The sequence below is a fragment of the Miniopterus natalensis genome, chromosome 10 (assembly GCF_054644295.1).
Source record: "Miniopterus natalensis isolate mMinNat1 chromosome 10, mMinNat1.hap1, whole genome shotgun sequence".
Lineage (NCBI taxonomy): Eukaryota > Metazoa > Chordata > Mammalia > Chiroptera > Miniopteridae > Miniopterus > Miniopterus natalensis.
In genome coordinates, this window is record NC_142090.1 from 26,199,590 (window position 1) to 26,223,304 (window position 23,715).

The 23,715-nt window shown below is 34.3% G+C and overlaps 1 protein-coding gene across 1 annotated transcript in view; it reads right to left on the minus strand.

The window, feature by feature from the left end:
• CFTR (CF transmembrane conductance regulator) overlaps window positions 1–23,715 on the minus strand; it is a 224,194-nt gene that overhangs the window by 129,281 nt on the left and 71,198 nt on the right. Inside the window, 2 exon segments of the mRNA XM_016196929.2 lie at window positions 16,078–16,269; window positions 21,276–21,458. Of these exon segments, the coding sequence (XP_016052415.2) occupies window positions 16,078–16,269; window positions 21,276–21,458 (375 nt within the window).

The following is a 23,715-nucleotide window of genomic DNA, read 5'->3' on the forward strand; positions in this document are numbered from 1 at the left end:
TTTAGTAGGATAATCCCCACTTCTTCCTCTGGCAAACATCAATCTGTTCTCTGTATCTATGAGTTCAGGTTTTTTTAGATTCCAAATATAAGTGAGATCGTACAGAATGTGTCTTTGTCTGACTTACTTCATTTATCGTAATGCCCTCAAGGTCCATCTGTGCTGTTGCAAATGGCAGGATTTCCTTCTCTTTTTTTTTTTTATGGCTGAATAATATTTGAATATATGTATATATACCACATTTTCTTTACCTATTCATCTGTTGATGGACCCTTAGGTTGCTTACATGTTTTAGCTATTATAAATAATGCTACAATGCACCTGGGATTGCAGATATCTTTTTGAGATAGTGATTTCACTCCTTTCAAATAAATACCTAGAAGTGAAATTGCTGGGTCATTTGGTAGTTCTATTTTTAATTTTTTGAGGAACCTCCATACTATTTTCACAGTGGCTGCACCAATTTACATTCCCATTAATATCCTTAAGTATTTTACGATTTTCTACTATTGTGAATTAAATAACTTTCGATTTACACTTTGAGACCATTACTGCTAGTATAAAGCTAATCTACTATACAGCCATATTATATTTCCTTGTTACTTCTAGCAGACTTTTGTTTTCTGTTTGTTTCTTTACTTTTTGCTATAATCTCGGGGTTTTTTAGGTGAACAGTCTTTTCATGAACATTTAATATTGTTCCTATTTTAATACAAATGGTATTAACATTTTGCCACTTAAAATAATGTTTACTTTGGGAAATTACTGTATTTATGAAGTTTCCTTCTATTTGTATTTTGAATTTTTATTAGAAATGACTGTTGAATTTTATACAAGATTCTTTTAGCATTTACTGACCCTTTACTTGGTTTTCCTCTTTGTCAATATAACAAATTACATTTTATTTATATATTTTTTTATATTGAAGCACCCTTACATTCTTATCATAAGTCTTGTTTGGTCATTTTTTTTATTTTTATACCATTCTGTATTCTATTTATAACATTTTATTTGAATCTCTATATCATAAATATGACTATAGCTTTCTTTTTCATATTATTTTTTCAGATTTGGATACTAATACTATTTTGGCTTTAGAAAATGAACTGAAGAGCTTTCCATCTGTTTCTATGGTTTGGTATAGTTTAAATAACATAGGGAATGCATGTTATTTAAAAGTTAGATACAGTTCAGCTACAAAATCATCTAGTGATAGTGTCTTTTTTAGTAGACATTGAATCACCTTCACAATGGTAATGTGTCTATTCAACCTTTTTTATGATTCTTTCTTCCATTTTGATCATTTGTATTTTGCTAATAAATTATCCGGTTTCTCTAGGTTTGTTTATGGGGTGTTTTTTTTAGGATTTTAAGTTTGGATAGCAGTTGTGATAGTTTCTGGTTAGATATACTATACCTATAAAAGAATATGGTATTTTACACACCGTTAAAATATTATTAAAGAAAGCATTGCTAAAAAATCAAGTTTTGTCTAATGCTTAAAACATCTTCAATTTCCTACCAGTTTAAATCTTTTTAAAGTAATTTTGAAGACCTTTCCTCCTATGCTAAGACAGTATTAAATGTGAAATAATCTTATAAGAGAAAATACTTGTGTAAAAGGAAATAGGGAAGGAGGAGGCAGGGAATGCTGGGAGGGTTGTCAGACCTGGATACAAGTCCAACTCCTGAGTGAAGGCGAGGACAGTTGGATGGGAGAACAGTAAATCACTGTTGCAGTTTAAGTCTAAGCAAGCTTTGAAAAGCTATCTGGGAGTCTCTGAAGCAAAATTAGTTAATAAATAAGTCCCATATCTTTCAAACACAAATCTGTATGCCTGCCACACTCAGTCATTCATGAGAAGCAGCCTGCGGAAGGAGCAGTCTCAAGACAAACTCAGTGAGTGAAGGATTTTGACACATAGCAACTCGGGCCCTTCTTCAGTTATGCTCCCTACAACAGTGGTCTGTAAGGCACATCTCACAGTCACCGTAATACCTTACCCCTCAAAACTGGCCAGGGATATGAAGTCAGAATGGCTAATAAACATGAAAATATATATACTCTCAGCATCAATTAGGAACTACAAATTAGAAAAATAGAGAGATACAGCTTTTTGTAAATTAGAATGGCAAAAATTAAAATCTCTGTCAAAAACAAGAGCACACAAAAATGTGAGTCAATGGGGGTTGTCATAAATGGCTGGTGGTAGTATAAACTGTGATAATTAAGGGGCAATTTGGCAGTATTTAGTAAAACTGGAAAACTGGAAGTATATATATCCTAATACAGCACAATTCAACACCTAGATATCTACACCAGATATCTCTTTGTGTATGGAAAAGAGAAATATTCAAAGGTATTTATTACTGTAAAATCTTAGAACAATCTAAATGTTTATCAGTAGAAGAACAAGTAAATAAAATGTGACATTTGAGTACAATACAGCATTTTAAACAAATGAAATAAATTTCTACATATAACTAGCACAGCTAGACCTCAAAAAGATAATAGGAGCAAAGAAAGTAAGTTAAAGAATGATATGTACAAAGGATGGCATTTATGTAAATTTTAAAGCCATGCAAACAAAACTACTAAATATTGTTTATGGATAAGTGTGTGTTTATATAGGTATAAGTTATTTGAAATGAATTGGAAAAGTACATATCACATTCATAATAGTGATTGCCTGAAACCTGGGGTTTTGTAGAAGAATGATGGTGAGAAGGATTTGTCTAAGCCCCTAACAATGCAGTTAAGAAAGCAGGGATGTTGTCATATGAATTTCTGTCTAAAATAGACACTAGTGAGACAGATTACTTTTAAAAAGCATGAAAGTAAAAGATTCCTGCATACAAAAAGATTTGATATTCTGAGACAATGTTTTTGGCCTCCTTTTTGGACTAAAACCACTTATGAAAAGAAATGTGCAAATTTAGATAATTTAACAAGTATTTCAGAGATTGTAATGAATAAGAAGCTACTGAGACTGAAATAAGACAAAATAGTGGAGGTAGAATAAAGAGAATTGTGAATAAGTCCATTATTTTAAGATCAACTGTGTAAATAATACCAATAATACCAATATCCTGCTGCTAATGTGAGCACTTGTTCTGATCACCTAGTTTATTGTACATTTGTAGATTTCTTTATTAGTGTTTGGCTTTTTCTGTTTGATTTAACATAAAAGACTTTGTTTTGTATGCACTGTAAACATTTATCTTTGCTGATTACTAAGAGCACTCAAATCTGGCAATATATTTATCTTAAGGGTGTTGGTTTTCACAGCAGATTTTTGCTTCTGTGAAAATTATAATCTAAAACAGTTATACCACTTAGTGCTATCATAAATTTAGAAAGTAGCCTAAAAGCAGGAGCTTCTAAGAGACGCCTTGCACACAGAGACAAATTCTATTTCCTTTTCCTCACACAGAAACTTCTTCTGAATTCCCTTGGAGCTATTCATAAAAATTGTTGAGGAAATAATTAAATGGAACTAAGATGATGGGTGTGAATTGCTTTCTTATATAAAAATTAACTACTGAGATTACTAAGTCTCATTGTGGTTATCATTTTGTGGTATATACGAATATCAAATCATTGTGTTGTGCACCTGAAATGATTTTATGTCAATTATACCTCAATAAAAACACAAGTCTTAAAATAAATCAAATATAGACTTATAAAAATCATGATCAATTAATGTTTTTGTTGAAGGAGATTCTGAAAAACCTTTATCTAAAATCATCCTAAACTGTCATTTGAATTTTTAATAATTTTCTTAGCACAGTTTATCTATAGATAAAATCAAGTATCTGAATCACTGGTTCTCAAAGTGTAGTCCCTGGAGCAATTATTTCATAATCACTAGGGAGCTTGTTTAAAAAATGCTGCACCTATTCTGATTTGGAAGAATTAGGACAGAGTCCAGGAATCTGCATTTTAAACTGTGATTATGCTTAGTCAAATAGACACTTGTTCTTTCACTAATTTCCTTTACAATATGCTGTTCAGAAAGGCAAATGTCAACTTCAAAGGATTCTGTGCATACAGTACATTAGGTCTCCTTTAGATTATAAAGCACTTGAAAATATTTAGATAAAGAGTGCCAGGGAAGGTAAAAGTAATGTTGTAATAAAAGTATGCAGTAAAGATTAACTTATTTTATTAGTAGAAGTGTATAATATCCCCATGTGATATATGCACTTTTCACACAAATGCTTATCATTTTATTCTTTAAATGATAAACTTCATCATTCTAATATTATTCAACTAAGCTAGACAAACCAGAATTTGTTAAAGAAGAATTGCTAATATAAAGCTCATTAACTTGGACTTGAACGTACAGCAGAGGGATGATACAGGGTGTTAGTATATTGAGAAGAGAAAAAGGGAGAGAGGAGAGGAGAGGGAGAGAGAGAGGAAGAGGGGGAGGGAGTGCGAGAGGGAGAGGGGGAGAGAGAGGCTTTAAAGAAAGAGTGGAGTATTACATTTAATGGTCCTGTGTGATTTTGCAATATTTGGTGAGTACATTTGAGTTTCATGTGACTTTGTAGATAGGTAAATGCTATAAACCTTGTTTTATTGGCTGCCTTATCACTCTTTAGAACAACCTTGACAATACAGCTGCTTGTGGTGAGAGAGTGGGGAGAAAAGCTTGGGTTGGGGCAACATGAACTTTAGAGGCAATGCCATTCAATAAAGAATGTCTTTAACAGTGAATCATTAGAGCGTTAATGCCATTGTTATTAATGTTTAATAATTACTAAACACTTGTACTGTGCTTTATGCACAAGGAAATGGGCAAGAAGGAGGGAGGAGAAAACTGTTGGGGGAGCAGAGGGAAGAGGTAGGGAGAAGAGATTAAGGAAAGGAGAGAATTCGAGAAAGCCAGGAGAGTACTGGAAAGAGAGAGCAAGAATGAATGAACTATTTTTGTACATAGCTGTTGTAAATATGGATTTGTTATCTTAAAATATCTATGTACCTCTGTATGATATATATCCACAGAGATTAATATCTACAGCAGGAAAGATACAGGAATGAATTCATAAACTAAAAATTTGAATTCTCTTTTATTAGGAAAGATATAGAAATATTGGCTAAAGATTAATCCTTGCTAGAAGCATAAGAAGTGAGAACTTATTGTCAACTTGAAAAATAAAAGCCTTTCTTTCACTGAGCTTTGGTACTGACCAAATTTATAGCAGAAAACTTAAATTCCAATATAATTTTATTGGACCCAACAATAGTACAAAAAGCACTATTATAATAATATTACAGTTTTTGACACCAATATTAAATTATTATTTAATATTCATTTATACACACACATATAGTTTTGTGTATGAACTTGTGAGAATATATATAATTCTGTTAATACCCTAGGACTCTTTAGTGTTTATTTCTGTATGTGAATAGGTCTGTATTTTTATTTGAAAACTAATAACATGAGCATTTTTAAAGGAAGAACTATAAAATTCAGTAATTTAAGGTGTCTTTGGGTAAATGTTCCCAAGGAAGTAAAGTCAAAAAAGAAACTTGAAACAAATAAAGACTATTATTTATCTTATTCAGGTTCTACATTAAACTCATTTAACTAGATTTCTGGACCCCAGATTTTTACATTCTCTGAAATAACCCTTATAAATTTTGTTTCTAAAAGCTCACTAGATTTTGATTCAGTTGGTCTAAGAATTGGCATTTAAGGAGCTACTAATTCCTTAACTATCTCTTCTAGGTATATCTACCCAAGATGCTGGTAGAAATACAATCCATACAAAAGCACTCCGTTCTCAGTACTTCACTGGCACATACAGTGTTATCTTGCCATTGATCCTGCTTTGGAGTTCCTAGCATACCTCCCAGGTCCTTAGTAACTAGCCTTCTGCTTTGTAATTCAGTTCCTTAGGAGATGGGCTTTAATACTCACTCATCCATTATCTCTGAAGTAATCCTAACATGATCCTTATTTTCTCTATACCAACTGCTCAACTTGCCCTGAGCAGGCTTCCTCTCCTGTGCTGACTGCCCACCCTCTTGGACTTCATATTTTAAATTTGAGGTTATGAGGCATAAAGAAAAGATTCTGCACCAAGGAGAGAGGAAAAGGGAAAGATAATTCGGGAGAAGACCTGGGAAGAAATTTCCTGGCTTATTTAAATTTTAAGTGTGTTAGCACAGATAGCTTCCTTAAGATATACTTATTTAGGACTGCAGTAGCTTGATATATCATTTATATGAAAATAAATACCCTGAAAATACTTTTTAAAACTAAGCTGTGGAATTCTCAATGCTATTAGTTCACAAATCTTTATCATTATCTTCTCTACAAATAGTAGATTTATAATTTTGATGGTTTAATAATACTATTACAATAATAGTGAGATTAGCTAGCCTGAAGTTCTAACTTAAAGTGAGCAATGTTCAATGGATTAGAGTTTCTTTTCTAACAAGCAACATCTCCATCAGTATATAGCAAAAAAGATAAGGAGTCAGAAGATTTGGATTCTATTGCTGATCCCATCAATTGTGAGACAGATGATCTTAAGTCTCTTAAACTTTCACCTCTTATTCTTTAAGATATGAAGAATTTCATAAACTTCTAAACACAACATATCCATTATCCCCCTCCAGTTTGCGTATTACACTAGATGAATCTACCTAAGATACAATTTTTATTATGGCACTTCCCTAATAAAGAAAAGCTACCATAGACCCATTTGCTGTCCTCCCAGGGTACTTTTCTGCTCCCACTTAGCATCATGTTTCCCTGACTCCTCTGCAGCTGGAGTGCTGTCTGAGAACTGGATTTTACCAGTTATATTAAACATGAAAGTGAAGTGGAGCACTTATATCTTTCTGCAACTTTTGGCTATTTTTTTATTGCTGGCAAGTGGAGAGACAAAAACCATGATCTGACTGTCCTCTCACAGTTCAGCTCTCGCCATAGAAGCCTTCCTTTCCAGACCCCAGCCTTGCTGCATTACCTCAAGATCCCATAAAAGTGCCATGTTGTCTTTTGGCTCCGGGCTCATTTTATTCTCCATCTCGGCCACATGGAACCGACTGTAGCTCCTTGCCTTGACTATACAAGGCTCCAGGCCTTGTATATTCTGTTATCTTTCTAGAATGTTCTCCCTATTCTTCATTCAAATGATTCTTACTCATACATCATCTTTCAGATTAGATGCCACTTCCTCCAGGAATACCTTATCTGACCTTCTAAGTCTGGATTAAGTGTCACTTCTCTGTACTCACATAAGAATCCTATATTGGCCAATATCATAGAACATATCAAACTGTACTGGTTTTCACTTGTTCATCTCCAACAGAATAAAAGCTCCTTGAGGACAAGGATTTTTATCTTGTTTATTAATAATTTCCAGAGTTTGGCACAGTTCCTAGTTCAATGTTTGCACTCACAAATATTTATTGAATAAATATATTTAAATACCTTTTACCCAAAAATATCTGTAAGTCAAAAGTGCATTGAAGACAGGCACCCTTGTTATACTTGCAGACAACATAAAGAGTGCTTAGCATAGTACTGTGTCCATAATAGGAACTCCACAAATATTTGTTGAAATCAGTTCTTTATTGAATTTGAATCAATGGTAACTAAGCCTTCTAAACAAAAATTAGGTATTGTAGACTGGTTCTGCAACATATTAATAATAATACATTTGTCATTTCAAGGGCTATTTTGTTTAGAAAACACACACAATTTTTAGAAAATAAATAAATAAGTTTCCCTTCCTGGAAAGGTCATTATGAACATTATCAAGTTGTAAGGTCCTATTTAAATATAAGTGTAAAATCTTCTCTTGATCTTGTTTAGTTAGCCATCACTACAAAATGGGAAACTCCAAGAGTAGAGAGTCCGGAATCCCAACTCCTCTAGAGGGATGAAACACCAAGCATGTATGTACTGATAGCATGCCTGTTACCTTTGGAAAACAGTGATTTTTTTGTTTATTTATATGAAGGCATGGTTTAAATATCTTAATTTCATCATCTATTCATGAAATTATAATTAAATTTTTATACTACTATTCTGTTGACTTGCCCAAACTTACTAAGACAGTCAGGACAATTTTGGTTTTAGAGATGTAAGAATTCTCATTTGTTAAGCTAATAATTAGTTCCAGAATTGTAATTTTAATTCCTAAAACCTAGTTCATACTTTTAGAATTTTGCATATATTCCTATTGACTGTAAACTTTAGGTAAAGTTGTCACTAGATACCTAGAAAGTGAGAATCAATGTACCAACATGCACAAAGTGCTTAGTACAACAGTGCTGACAGGCTCTCTCAATAGATGGTAGCTACTATTTATTTTTTAAGTTCCAAGGTTCAAATTAAGTGAAAAACAATTTTGTTCAGGAAACACCATGTTATCTTGTTGGGTTCCAGTTCAATAGTCTTATAAAATAAATGCACTTGCTTCATATTACAGTAAATAAATGGCAATGCTTTCAATCTTACTTAATTACCTATCAGTAGCAAATTATAAGTGGTTCAAAGTACAGTCACTTAGTATGGTTTATTTTGGTTTAGGGGACATAGTTCAAGGTGTTTCAAATATGTTTTAGATGTCCATTGGCTACTATTGAATGCAAATATTAATTCCTATGGCACCTTTTTATTTACAGATCTCCCAAATGAACATTTGTGAATTCTCCTACAATGGTAGATTGACCATCTAAAGGTTAAACCCATGTTCAATGCAGTTTAGTTTTGGCCAGATATGAAAATCCAGAGGTCAACATTTAAATTAAATTAATTAGTCTTGTGGTATCTGTATGATGGAATTTATTTTCCAGAAGGGTCATCAACTTATTTCTTTGCTTACTTCCCTCCCAATTTTTTCATACTTCTTGCCAATATCCCTCCCAAGTTTTTTTTTTTTTTTCTTTTAGTAACTTCTTGCCAACTTCCCTCCCAATTTTTCCTTCTGGTGTCTTAAATATGAAAACTGATAAGCAGTGGTGAAATAGACAACACAAACAGATTTTAGTTCTTCAATTTACACAGTAAATGTTTTAATTACAATGCCTATGTAATGACTGTCATGACAAATACTTAATGTAACCATTTTGCAGTTACAAAAGGATCTCAACAACTTTGTGAAAACCAATTACATATTCTAAGCCCCTGACCTCTTCTAACACACCCATCTCCCATCATGCACTATTTAAAAAGCCAATTACTTCTCCAAACCAAGGTACTTTTACAAGGGACTGACTGGCTAAATAAAGGCAGTCCAATTACTTGTTATCTAACACTGGCTTGGTTAGAATTTTCTTGCTGTCAGCTGTAGGGCTGTGTGGTAGGATGAGGAATCTGTGAAGTGCAAAAGAGGTAGTATTCTGGGGATAAAAAAGGCAAGAGAACAGCAAAGTCTGTCACTCTTTCAATAAGGAAATATTTTAATCACCTTAAGTGACGAGTGTTTCTCTTCAAAACGTATAAATCTTTTGCCTTTTAATCACCTTAAGTGATAAATAAGTTAACAAGGGCCTAATTATATTGATTTCTCTTTTTAAGCTAGTAAAGTCTCTAGTGCTAGTTACAAAAATTACAAATATTTAGGACTCTAAGGATAGTCTGGGTATGTGGAAAGAGAGAAAAAGGAGAGGACAAGTTAATGGGCACAGGGATACAAAATGGTATTTTAAAAAATAATGATCAATTTGTCTAGGCATCTATTCTACTGTAATCTAGCTCCAAAGTACGATATTTAAGGCATGGAGATGTTTCTAAAGGAAGTGGACTGAAAGTGGAGAATTCGAACATGACTTGCTCACTCATGTTTGCACATCACAAGTTATCCTGTCGGCACAGAACTCTCTCCATGCCCTTCCTTGTGATAAAGTCTTTGAGCTATCCCACTGAGTGAATAGTTTTCAACAAACTGAAATCAGAAAACTATGTGAAATATGCTGTGAGTGCTTTTACCTCTCCAAGCAAGTTTACACCTATCTGCCTACTCGTATGGCACCAACATCATTACATACGCAAGTGCTGTGTAGATATTAGAGCTGAACAAAAACACAAAAATGATGAAGAAGATCTTCCATTCTCATCTCCAGTTCCAAGTCTAGATGTAGTACATTAAGAAACAGATCAACTTTGGCAGTCAAAATGAAAACAATGAGTCATGAATATTTGTATTTGGTGATAGAGGTCACATAGAGAAGAATGTGAGGGATTCTTTTGCTGGCAACAGCTGTAGGTATTTTCTGTTCCTACGCTCAGAACTCCTCCACACTTAAAAAAATAAAACTTTTATTTTGGAAGGTTCTCACTGGCCTTTTTCAAAGGTGTGAACACTTGTTTAACAATGAGAACAACAAAAATATAAAAATTGGAACCTCTAAAGTCACTGAAAATAGAGGAAACTTGATTCTGACTGTGAACATAGTCGAGCACTTTTGATTACTTTTGTTTGTCACTCCCAGCAATAATATGCTGTCATGTAATTGTCTCCTCAAACTCTTAGACTGTGAGGTTCAGAAAAGAACATTTTCTGAGCAAAATTCTTGCAACTGACATCCTACTTCAAAATATATCTGAAACAGTCATCAAATAAGAATTTACCCTTCTGCATATCAATGTGCTAGGTGAAGTGTGCCAAAACAAATTGTTTAGAATGGCTGTTCTCAAGGAATTTACCATGTAGTTTGCTAGATAACAACATATAGGAAACATTCAGGAAAGAGAACAGCATAGACTAATGTACTCATTGTACTTACTCACTATATTTTTGCCAATTTAAAGTACAGGAATTTTAGGAACTGCTGAATGTTTTTGCCTAACATAAGATGTTAAAAAGGTCTAAATCAGTTGCAAAAGTCAGCAGTACAGCTAACAGTGGGAACTCAGGGATAGTTAGAAATTTAAAGCTAAGTGTTTAATTTTTTTTTTAAATGAAGGTCATCATCATTATTAATAATTTTTATTAAAGCCCATTAGTGGTGGTCTACACTGGCACTTTGCTAGTGCTCCTTCTGCCTTGATGAGATATCTCAGTTCTATGTAGTTCAGCTCCACATCCTTCTTTCCTAAACCCACAGCATTTCTACCTGTCCCTCTTTCCAATTCCTGTTATGCAAGGAATCCTTAATCTTAAACCCATTTCTCTTCTCTTCTAATCTCTTGAGGAAAAAAAAACTCACTCTTCCCTGAAGGCTCATTTTTCATGATGCCCTTTCTTATAAATGCAAATATTAAGTACATAAATATGACTTCCCTTATATTCTAATGTTTCTCTTCTTGTCCATCATGACCATTATCTGGATTACTGAAACAGCTTTCTATTAGTGTCCCTCCTTCTAGTCAAAGTAGCAAGTAGCACTACTACTACTACTACCTCCCATGTGCCAGAAGCATACAGAAAACCCTACAAAGTAGGTTATATTCCCCCCATATTGCAGAGGATAAAATTCAGTACTCAGCAAGGGTAAATAACTTTCTTTAGTAACCCAGCTCTGTCATATTTCAAAATTTATGTTCTTTCTGCTATCCCACAAAGCTTCAAATCCTGTCAACCTGAATTCTGCACCTCATATCATGACCAAAGTGATATATCTAAAAATGCAAAGCTGATTTCATCATTCCCCTAATTAAAGCTCTCCAAGACCAAATTCCTGAGACTGGTATACAAGACCTCCAAGACATGGCCCTCCAGCTTCATTCCTCCCTACTCACTGTCCCCAGCTACACTCTGGTTCTATGAAGAGGCTTGCGGTTCTCTGTACTAAACAAGTGGTTTTATGTTCCATTTTTCTGCTCATACATTGTCCTCTGTACAGAACACTTTTTCCATTTTTACTCATCCTTCAACTTGTCTATTTTTGCAAAAAGCTTTCCTGAACAGTCCAGGCAGGTTAAAAGCCCTCAACCAGGCTTTCATACCGCCCTGAGATACTTCTATCCCAACACTTGCTATATTATATTGAAATGGTCTCTTTATGTATGGTTTCCTCCAACCAGCTTATAAGTTCTTTGAGGAAAGGGATAATAAAGTTTTCACTTTGTACCCACCTTGCTCCCTCCAGCGAATAGTGTCTGACATAAGGTAATCACATAAATACTGCTTTGGGGTCTGAAAGGAACATAGAAACTGGAATCATCTCTCAACCCCATTGCCATTCTAGAGCATGGAACCAAAACCTACATTCCAAACCTTCGGGATCTTATGCCATCTGTTTTCTTCCACAGAATACTTCAACTTTTGTTGACTGGGTCACGAAGACCACTACCATATTTATAGATGACCACTTTTATAACTTTCTCTTATAACTACTTTTGTCAGCATCAAAATTCATACTGATGATTGTTCATGACTTTTTGACTTCAAGGTTCTTCTTCCTAATTACACCAATCTCTACCTTGTTTTCAGAATAGTCACTCAGTCACAACAACTAACTCTCAGACACATTTATCTTACTTCATGCTCTCTAGCAGTATTAACCACCTCAAAAGATAGTCAAACAACCCGGCTGGGCATGGCTCAGCGGATGAGCATCGACCTAGGATCCAGGAGATCGGGGTTTGATTCCCGGACAGGGCACATGCCCGGGTTGCAGGCTAGGCAGCCAATCAAAGACTCTCTCATCATTGATGTTTCTAGTTCTCTCTCTCCCCCTCCTTTCCTTTCTCTGAAATCAATAAAGATATGTTTGTTTTTTTTTTAAAAAAAAGATAGTAGAACAGACTGATGGTTTCCAGAGGAGAGGGGGTTAGGGGACTGGGTGAAAAAGGTGAAAGGATTAAGAAATACAAATTGCAGTTACAAAATAGCTATGGGGATGTGAATTAAAGCATAAGGAAGGCAGTAAATAATGTAATAACTAAGTATAGTGCCAGGTGGGTACTGGAAATATCAGGGGAACATTATAAAGTATATGATTGTCTAATCATTATGCTGTACACCTGAAACTAATACAAAATAATATTGAATGTAAACTATAATTAAAAAATAAGAATTTTAAAATAAAATAAAAATACTAGTTTAAAAAGGGCAGTAGAAATGAGCTGGTGGTTACTGAATGGTTAATTTGCCAAGATGCTGTATTAGGCACCTTGTATTTCATTTTCTTCTCTCAATCCAGTGACCATTTACTCATCAATCTCTCACTTTTTCCCATCAACTTAACCTTCTCTCTGCTGGCAGGCCTAATAAAAAACATTCCAGTGAGGCCATAATTTTCACTCTTGTCACCACTGGAACTCCAGTGTGAATCATTTCATTGGAGGGTATTAGCCTTATGCTTCCTCTGGAGGTTATTCCTTACATTAGGCAGACCCAGATTGATTCCCATGCTTTCTCCTTTTACACCTAAAGAAATGCTTCTTTCTTTTTCTATTAGATTACATTCTTTATTGATATGTCTCTTTCTCCTACTGGTCTATGAACCTCTGAGGTATGTGGATCTTGTTCTATTTACATTTTCATTAAAAAAAGCAAGTCTCAAGAAATGTTTTCAAAATAAAGATACTGTCTTCTAGTTTAAAAGATTATCTAGGCACAAAAGACCATATATAGTATGATTCTATTTATGTGAAATATCTAGAATAGGAAAATTTTAGAGACTAAAGGTTGCTTAAGGCTGGGTGGAGATGGTACAAAGAAATAAAAAATGATTGCAAACGGGGTTTCTTTGAAAGAATTTGAAAATGTGACGATGTTGGCGCAGACACAATGGAAAACAGTATGGAATTTATTCAAAAAATTTAAAAAGGAACTACCATTTGAACCAGCTATCTCACTTCTAGGAATATATCCTAAGAAGCCCAAAACACGAATCGGAAAGAATATATGCACCTTTATGTTCATAGCAGCACTATTTATAATAGCTAAGATTTGGAAACAGCCCAAGTGCCCATCAGTAGATGAGTGGATGAAAAAGCTATGATACATTTACACAATGGAATACTACAAGACTGTAATAAAGAAGGTTCTATTACCATTTGAGACAGCATGGAGGGAACTGGAGAGTATTATGCTAATATGAAATAAGCCAGTCAGGGAAAGAAAAATACTGCATGATCTCACTTATAAGTGGAATCTAATGAACAAAATAAACTGATAAAAAAAAAAAAAAAGGCCCTGAAGCATGGAGACATGGACATGGAATAGACTGACATATCTCGGGGAGTTGGAGATGGGAAGAGATTAACCAAAGAATTTACATACATACATGCATAATCAATGGACACCGACAATAGTGTGGTGAAGGCCTGGGGTGGGGCAGGGGCTGGGAGGAGGAGGGCAAAGGCAGAGGGGGGGGGATTGGGGAACATCTGTAATGCTGTCAACAATAAGAGAAAAAAAAAGAAAATGTGGTGATGGCTGTAAAACTGTGTGAAAACAGTAAAAAACACTGAATTATACACTTTAAAAATAATTTTAAGGCTGGACATGAAATCAGAAAAAATCAATAATAAGTTCTTCCCTTTATCCTGTTTCTCTATTTTTAACAGCTCTATGGAGATATATTTCACATACCATACAATCATTCATTAAAACTATGAATCCAGGCTGGTCCGAGGGTAGTGGGTTATCAGAACTCACTAAAGTTAGTGCCACCAACCCCCCCCCCCCACTGCTAAACTTGACTGGCCTAAAGACAAACAAACAAACAAAACTATGAATCCTTTAGAAAATGGCCTATGTCTTACTCAGCTTGGCATTCCCAAGACCTAGTACAGTATTCAGGATTTAGTGTATGCTCATTCCATGAATGAAAGACCTCTAGCTCTGAATTTATTACTAGTAATATAACTGTGTCATATTTGGGTTAAATATATGTTTACTTGGGAGAATCAAACCACCATGATAATATTATTTATATGGGAGAGGTATATTCAAAGCAAAATATAAGACTACCAGAAACTTCCAACACCTTTCCACTAATAAATAAATCCCATTATTTATCTTGCAAGGCGCTATCACATCCCAGTCCCCTCCTAGACAAATATCTGTGTTCTCTAGAAACACTCAGATTTTTTTATAACAAATCTACTGAGTATTCCAACCTCCAGGTTGTGAAATACTATTCCTGGAAGAAGGGCTTTTGAAGAATGAAGAATATCTTCTTCAAAGTAAATCCAATACCTTTATAGGATAGCTCTTATTCTCATTATGCTTTCAGGGTATATGAAAAATAAGAGAATAGAACTTTTTAAAAACTGTTGAATGAGTCATTATATACACAGAGAGCCATTTGTACAAGCATGTAGCCCTCTTTTATAAAAATTGCAGTTTTATCTATTCCACAATTAGCCATGTTCTATTTTCCATGCACTGTATTTTGTTTTATTTTATTCCCACTGCAATTTTTTTCATTAAAGATAGCTTAGAGAAATCCACTGGAGTCAGTCATTCTGAAAACTTCATAATGATATATTCTCTGTGTTTACATCAATAATTATTGAAGCCTCCATCATACAATTTATGTATTGAACAGCACAAAATCCACATACTGACCTCACTTGAAATACAATATGTATTTCCAGACAATTAGCCCATTCCCCAATATTGTTATGAAATGAGTCAACAGTATCATCTTCATTTAGCTTCTCTTTCAGAGAATTATAGTCACTAGAAATTATGTTGAAGGCCAAACAATAAGATAAAATCACAGTTTCATCTCTGATTCTCTACTGGCAGGGTCAATGCTTATTCCATTAAACTATAGTGTTATTAAAATTATTAAAACCCTCTCATGTAATTTTGAAATACCTTTAAAAAGTGCATGCCATCTAAATGTCCATTGAGCACATTTTCTCACTAATGAATGAACAAAATTCTCACCGTTTCATAGAGTTTTTGTTCTAACCAAACAAGTCTATCATTTAAAAAATAAAGTATACTTTCTTTATAGTTTTATAAGTTTCTTAAAACAAGGTTCATATATTTTCTTAATTGATTTACTCAAAATTGTTTACCTATAGTGATACTTGATTAATATATGTAGACTGACATTAAATAGGGAGCTAAATATATAATTTAGGTAGTGTGAAGCTCTCATATACAGAACAAGAAAATTTTCACATAATTCCTTACCTCTTCTAGTTGACATGCTTTGATGACACTCCTATATCTATACTCATCATAGGAAACACCAAAGATAATGTTTTCTTTAATGGTGCCAGGCATGATCCATGAAAACTGAGAGCAGAATGAAATTCTTCCACTGTGTTTAATTTTACCCTCAGAAGGCTCCAGTTCTCCCATAATCATCATCAGAAGTGAAGTCTAGAAATGAAACCATTGTTATTAAATTAAATAATTTGATCAAATCACTCTCAGGATGCTCTTGCCTCCAACTGTCATCCTAAGACATGTCAGCCCCATGTCTTTACACTGCCAGCCCCCACTTCCTTGAAATCAGAATATAGCATATCCAAATAGCATCTCTGTTTGGATGCCAAATAGGTATTTTAAACTTAACATTCCATAATCAGCCTGCACCCAAAACCTGTTTCTTCCATAATATTCTTAATAAATGGAACGTTCATTCTTCCAGTTACTCAGTTCCAAAATCTTAGATTCATCCTCGAGTCTTCCATTTTTCTCATGTCATATTCAATCTACCTAATTCTGTTGTATCTTCCTTGGAAGCACATCCTGAATCTGACTACTACTTCGAATACTACCAGGCATAAACCAACATTGTCTCTTGCCTGGATTAGCACAATAGCCTTTAAACTCATCCCCTTGCTTCTGTCCTTGTTTCCCTATAATCTATCCTCAAAGTGGCCCTGTCAAAATGTATTTGCATCTGTCTTATTATGATGAATAAAGTACAATATCTTTTCACATGTTAAAGGCCACTACTATTTTCATTTTGGTGCAATATCTGTTACATACTTTGTATATTTTTCTAATGGGTTGTCTGTATATTTCCTTTTGATTTTAGGATCACTTTATTTAGAGAGAGATTATTTCTTTGTGTGATATAAATTACATATATTTACTTTCGTTTGACACTTTTTACTTGTTTTCCATGCACAATTGGTTTGTTTTGTTGTTTTTTGTTTGTTTTTGTTAAAGGGACTTAATTTCTCTTTTATTTTATGTCTTCTGGATTTTGAGTCAAAGAAGGGCTAAGGCTTTCTTCCTCCATGGTTGTTTTATTTTTCTTTTCCTCTAGGCATCCTCCAATTGTTTCCTTTAAGCATTTTATAGTCTCATTTTTGTACTTGTTCTTTGATCTATTTCAAATTCATCATGTTATGATGTGAGTGAGATATGGATACAATTTTTGTTTGCGCTGCAGGTGGCTGTCCAGTTGTCGAACACCATTTTTTGAATAGTCTTATCTTTCTTCACTGTCAAATGTTAATGCCTTTATGCATTTGGATCTATTTTTATAGCTTGAATTCTGTTTCACAGGTTCATCTGTTTGTTTATGTACCAGTAATTCACTTTTTAAAATTATTGAACCATTGCCCAGCCGGGCATAGCTCAGTGGTTGAGCATCAACCTAGGATCCAGGAGATTGCTGTTCAATTCCTGGTCAGGGCACATGCTCTGCTTGTGGGCTCGATCCCCAGTCAGGGGCATGCAGGAGGCAGATGATCAATGACTCTCTCATCATTGATGTTTCTATCTCTCCCTCTTCTTTCCTCTCTCTGAAGTCAATAAAGATACATATTTTTTTAATTATTGAACCATTATAATTTACTATATCAGTATCATTAAATTATATCATTTCCAGGGTATATATATATACATAATTATATATACACACATACATAATTATATATTTATACAGTTAGTAACATTTTGGTATTTTGATAGATACGAAGTTAAGTGAAAACATCATTAAATATAGAGAAATATATAAAAATACAATAATACTAAGACTTTGAAGACACTGTATTTTATTTAAAAAGCAAGCAAAAGCAGGAGCTAATAGCTTATTCTACACATCTATTGCTCAGTTTTTATGACCAAGCTAAAGCTTAGTACTAGAGCAAGGCAAGGATGAATGATGGAGACTATGGGGTGTCATGGGTTATCAGCAAGGGCACAGAACTGTTTCAATTGTGGTGGAGATAATAGAACTGAAAATCCACACACGGAGGGATATGCAGCATTCCAGCCTTCAGTCAAGGGTATCCAGTGGTGCAGATTCTTATACCAATATTACTTAATTAAAATAAGTCAAGGACGTTTCCTAAATGAAAGACACTTAATGTGGATTAAAAAAAAAAACCATGCCTTTTCTCAAAATTAAATAAATTTGTAGCTCTGATTTACATCTGATTTGATTACTTCATGCTCTTCAAATGTATTTCCTAAAGAGAACAAGTGTTTTATTATTAACTGAACAATAGCTCATATCCTTAAAGATCACTATAAAGTCTTCTCCTGACAATGAGCTTTGACCCTTTAGCTCTTTTCACTTTCTAATCTATGACAACAATAAGTGTGGGCAGGGGGCTGACCAGCACTGAATAACTTAACATTCTTATGTATTTCCTTCAAAAATCTATCCCACTCAAAAATTTTCCCTCAAAATAAATCATAAGCAAATCTGAGTCTATTCTCCAAAATTCTTCTTTTTTATTAAATATACTGGGGTGGCATTAGTTAAGATCATATAGATTTTAAATGTGCATTTCTATGATGCATGATCTGTATATTGCACTGTGTGCCCATCACCCACAGTCAAATCATCTTCCATGACTATATATTTGGCCTCCTTTAACCTTTATTATACCACCACCCCCTTCCCTCTGGTAACCACCATACTGTTGTCTGTATCTATGAGATTCAGTTTTATATCTCACATATGAGTGAAATCATATAGTTCTTAGCTTTTTCTGCCTAACTTATTTCACTTAGCATAATATTCTTAAGGTCCATTCATATTGTCACAAATGGAGGATTTCATCTTTTTTCATCTCTGGGCAGTATTCCATTGTATGTATGTACCACATCTTTTTTATCCAATTCTCTATCAAAGGACACTTCGGTTGTCTCCAAGTCTTGGCTACCATGAATAATGCTGCAATGAACATAGGGGTGTATATATCTTTCGAATAAGTGTTTCGAATAAGTTTTTCAGAAAAGAGATTGCTGGGTCTATTCTTAATTTTCTGAGGAAGCACGACACTGAATCCCATAGTGGTTATACCAGTTTACACTCCCACCAGCACTGAATGAAAGTTCCTTTTTCTCCATAGCCTCTCCAACACTTGGTATTACCTATCTTGTTGATAATAGCCATTCTAACAGGTATGAGCTGGTATCTCATTGTATTTTTGATTTGCATTTCCCTAATAGCTAGTGAAGCTGAATATCTTTTTATACATCTGTTGATCATTTGTAAGTCTCCTTGGGAGAGGTGTCTGTTCAGGTCCTCTGCCCATTTTTTATTATGTTTTTATTATTATTATTATTTTTAAATATATCTTTATTGATTTCAGAGAGAGGAAAGGAGAGGGAGAGAGAGATAGAAACATCAATGATGAGAGAGTCATTGATCGAGCCTGCAATCTGGGCATGTACCATGACCAGGAATCAAACCCCGATCGCCTGGATCCCAGGTCGATGCTCAACCGCTGAGCCACGCCCAACCGGGCATACCCATTTTTTAATTGGATTGTTTGTTTGCTGTTAAGTTGTATGAATTCTTAATGTGAGTTTGGATATTAACCCGTTGTTGAACCTGTCATTTGCAAATATCATGTCCCATTTGGTTGGTTGCCTTTTCGTTTTATTGGTGGTTTCTTTTGCTATGCAGAAGCTTTTTAGTTTGATATAATCCCATTCATTTATTTTTGCCTTCACTTCCCTTGCCTTTGGGGTCAAATTCATCAAATGTTTTCTACGACCAAGTTCTGTAAGTTTAGTACTTATTTTCTTCTATGTAATTTATAGTTTCAAATCTTATATTTAGGTCTTTCATCCATTTTGAATTAATTTTTGTACATGGGGACAAACTAATCTAGTATCATTCATTTGCATGTGGCTTTCCAATTTTCCCAGCATCATTTATTGAAGAGGCTTTTTTTTCTCCATTGTATGTTTCTGGATTCTTTGTGAAAAATTATTTGCCCATATACATGTGGTTTTATTTCTGGGCTCTCAATTCTGTTTCATTGGTCTGTATGTCTGTTTCTCTGCCAATGCCATGCTGTTTTGATTACCATAGCTCTGTAGTATAATTTGAAGTCAGATAGTGTGATACCGTTGGCTTCATTCTTTTTTCTCAGGATTGCTTGCCTATTTAGGGTCTTTTGTGGTTCCATACAAATCTAGTGATTTTCTGTCCTATTTTTTAAAACATGCCATTGGGGTTTTGATGGAGATTGCATTAAATCTGTATATTGCTTTAGGTAATATGGCCACATTAACTGTATTGATTCTTCCAACCCATGAACATGGAATATCTTTCCATTTCATTGTGCCTTTTTCAATCGCTTTTAATAACGCTTTGTAGTTTTCAGTATATAGGTCCTTCATATCTTTTGTTAAGTTTATTCCTAGATATTTTATTATTTTGGTTGCACATGCAAAAGGAACTGTTTTTTGTTTTGTTTTGTTTTTTTCATTTCTTTTCCTGAAGTTTCATTGTTAGTACATGAGAAAGCAGTGAAATTTCATACATTGGTTTTGTATCCTGCAACTTTATTGTATTTGCTTCAAAATTCTAATGTCAAAAAACTGGGGACCTTTGCCTGTGTGGTTACAGAAGTAAAATCTAAGCCATGATTTTCTTGGACAAGTTCTGAAAAAAAAGTATGTGCCCCCCAGCTGGCATGGCTCAGCGGTTGAGCATAGACCTATGATCCAGGAGATCAAGGTTTGATTCCTGGTCAGGGCACATGCTTGGGTTGCAGGCTCAATCCCCAGCATAGGGCATGCAGGAGGCAGCTGATCAATGAGTCTCTCATCATTGATGTTTCTATATCTCTCTCCCTCTTCCTTCTCTCCCTGAAGTCAATAAAAACACATTTTTTTAAAAAAAGTATGTGCCACAGACTGGTAAAAATGGATGATTCATTTGTTCAATGAAGTTATTGAATGCCCACCATGTACAAGACACTGTACTGAATGCTGTACAAAATTTAAAAATGTAGAGGATGTTATCAGTGGAATAATTTATAAGAAACACTATATTTAAGCATTATCTTAATACCAATGTAAAAATTTTTCCAAAATACCTTTTCACACTACAGATGAACTAGAAAATGAAAGAAGAAATGCATGCCAAGTTAAGATGTTAATGATAAGGAATAATACACTACCTTGCCTGCTCCAGTAGATCCAGCAACTGCCAACAACTGTCCTCTTTCTATCTTGAAATTAATATCTTTCAGGACAGGAGTACCAAGAAGTGAGAAGTTACTGAAGAAGACGCTGTTATCACCACTGTAAATGTTTCTATTATTATTGTTTTGTTTTGCATTCTCAAATAATTCCCCAAATCCCTGTTAAAAATAAACACACAAATTTTAAAAAGTAGGCTCTCCAGATATTTTCAATAGCTATTTATTTTATGTATGATGACTATGAAAAGCATGTGGCCCATGATCCATACATTATAGCACATAATTATATAGCCCATGATTTCTAGAGCACATGATCCAAAACATTTGAAAATTATAATTATAGCATTCACTGAAAACAATTTTAATTTCTTAGAGTATTGCTCGCCATCAAATTAAATTAAATATACCTATTTATCTCTATAAATATTTATATATACACTTTCTCCTGTAGGCTGGGTACACAATTATTATTATTTAATCTTCAGCATAATAATAATATATGTGGTAATATTTGATAACCCCTTTCTTTCAAAGCTGTAGACTGTCATTCAGAGAAGTTAAATGACAAAAGTCACATAACTAATAGGCTGAAATAGAATTACAACTCAAATCTGACTTCTACTCTATCATGTTGGTAATACCTTCTTCTGAAAAGCTCAAATTATTTAAGTAGTTATTATTAAACATAAACACACCCTGCGCCATGTGCTCAGTGATGAGAGCATCGGCCCTCGAACTGAAGGTCACAAGTTGGATTCCTGGTCAAGGGTGCCTATCTGGGTTGCAGGTTTGATCAGGGCCCCAGTCAGAGCGCATTTGGGAAGCAACCAATCTATGTGTTTCTCTCACATTGATCTCTCTCTCTCTCCCCGTCCCTTCTTCTCTCTCTCCCCCTCCTTCCTTCCCTTCCACTCTCTAAAAATCAATGGAAAATATCCTTGAGTAAGGATAAACAGAAAACAAAACAACAAAAAAATAAATGTGAAAATGTTGCCAGATGATCTAGATGAATCCCATTTATCCAAGAAGGCAATCATGTCTTACCTAGCTTAGAATAGCTTTCAGAAATGAGTTGGAGGATAAGGCATTTTAACTAACTACTTATTTGATTGCTTATTTAATTTTTTATAATTTAATAAATTAATACACATGAACTATCTGCATTTTAAAGTAAAGTTACACTCTTTCTAAGATAAAGTCAACTGATTGGCTTGACAATAGAACTGACTAAACTGATAAAAATTCATTTATCTTCCTTAAATTGAATACACTGAAATTGAACCTCCCAAGTTTTGACAAAAATCATTTAACATACATACAGTAAACAGGAATTACATCTTTTACCACCACTTAAACTTACTTTGAAAAATTTATGTCAACTTAAAAATGTGTCAGAGATACATAGTTTTTAAAAATTCATTTAAATTTGAAAACTACTGCTTTGAGTCCTTATGCTATAAATAGCTAATGGCCCCCTCAGTCATCAGACAACTAAAAGCAAAGCTTTTAAGAAGTAGGCAATAAAATGTGTTTAAAAATGAGCCTTGGCTAGTGTGGCTCAGTTGTTTGAGTATGGTCCCGTGCACCAAAATGTTGCAGGTTTGATTTCTGGTCAGGACATGTGCCTGGACTGCAGGTTTGACCCCAGTAAGGAGCATGCAGGAGGCAATCAATCAATGTTTTAATCTCACATTGATGTTTCTCTCTCTCTCCCTCTCCTTTCCTCTCTTTCCAAAAATCAATTTTTTTAAAAAAGTGTTAAAAAATGAGACAGGCATTTGTTATCCCCTTATTCATTTATTAATCCAATAGATTAAACATATTGAGCATCACCTCTGTATTAAAGACAACTTCAAGAATACCACATGGGAGAATAAGATGAATAAATATTAATATTGCAATGTGCTTAGCGCTACAACTGAAAATCATACCAAATCCTATGGGAGTACATTAGAAAGAGTAATCTACTCAGTCTGGAGCTTGACCAAGTAAACGATCTACACACCAGGCCATAAAGGATATAAGTGGGTTTTCACACAAACAAGAAATAGTGTACATATTCTAGAAAGATGGATCTGCATGCACAATGATTTAGGTTTAAAAGAAGAAACTATGTCTCAGGAATGTTGCATGGCTGGATCAGGTGTATATGGCAGGATGACAAAGGTTGTGCTTGGTAAGGTAGGCAGTACAGACTGTTAAGGAGACCATGTGCTGTGCTTAGAAGGACTTTTATCCAGTAAGATAGGCTTGGACTAATGGCTGGTTATTGTTCATAATAACTTTGATTTCTGATAACAGAAGCAAGATTCTAATTTCAGGAAATTAAAAGAAATTACCTATAGCACTACCACTGAGGAAAAAAAAACCTTGTTTAACATTTCAACTGATATCCCTGCACTCTTACATATAATAT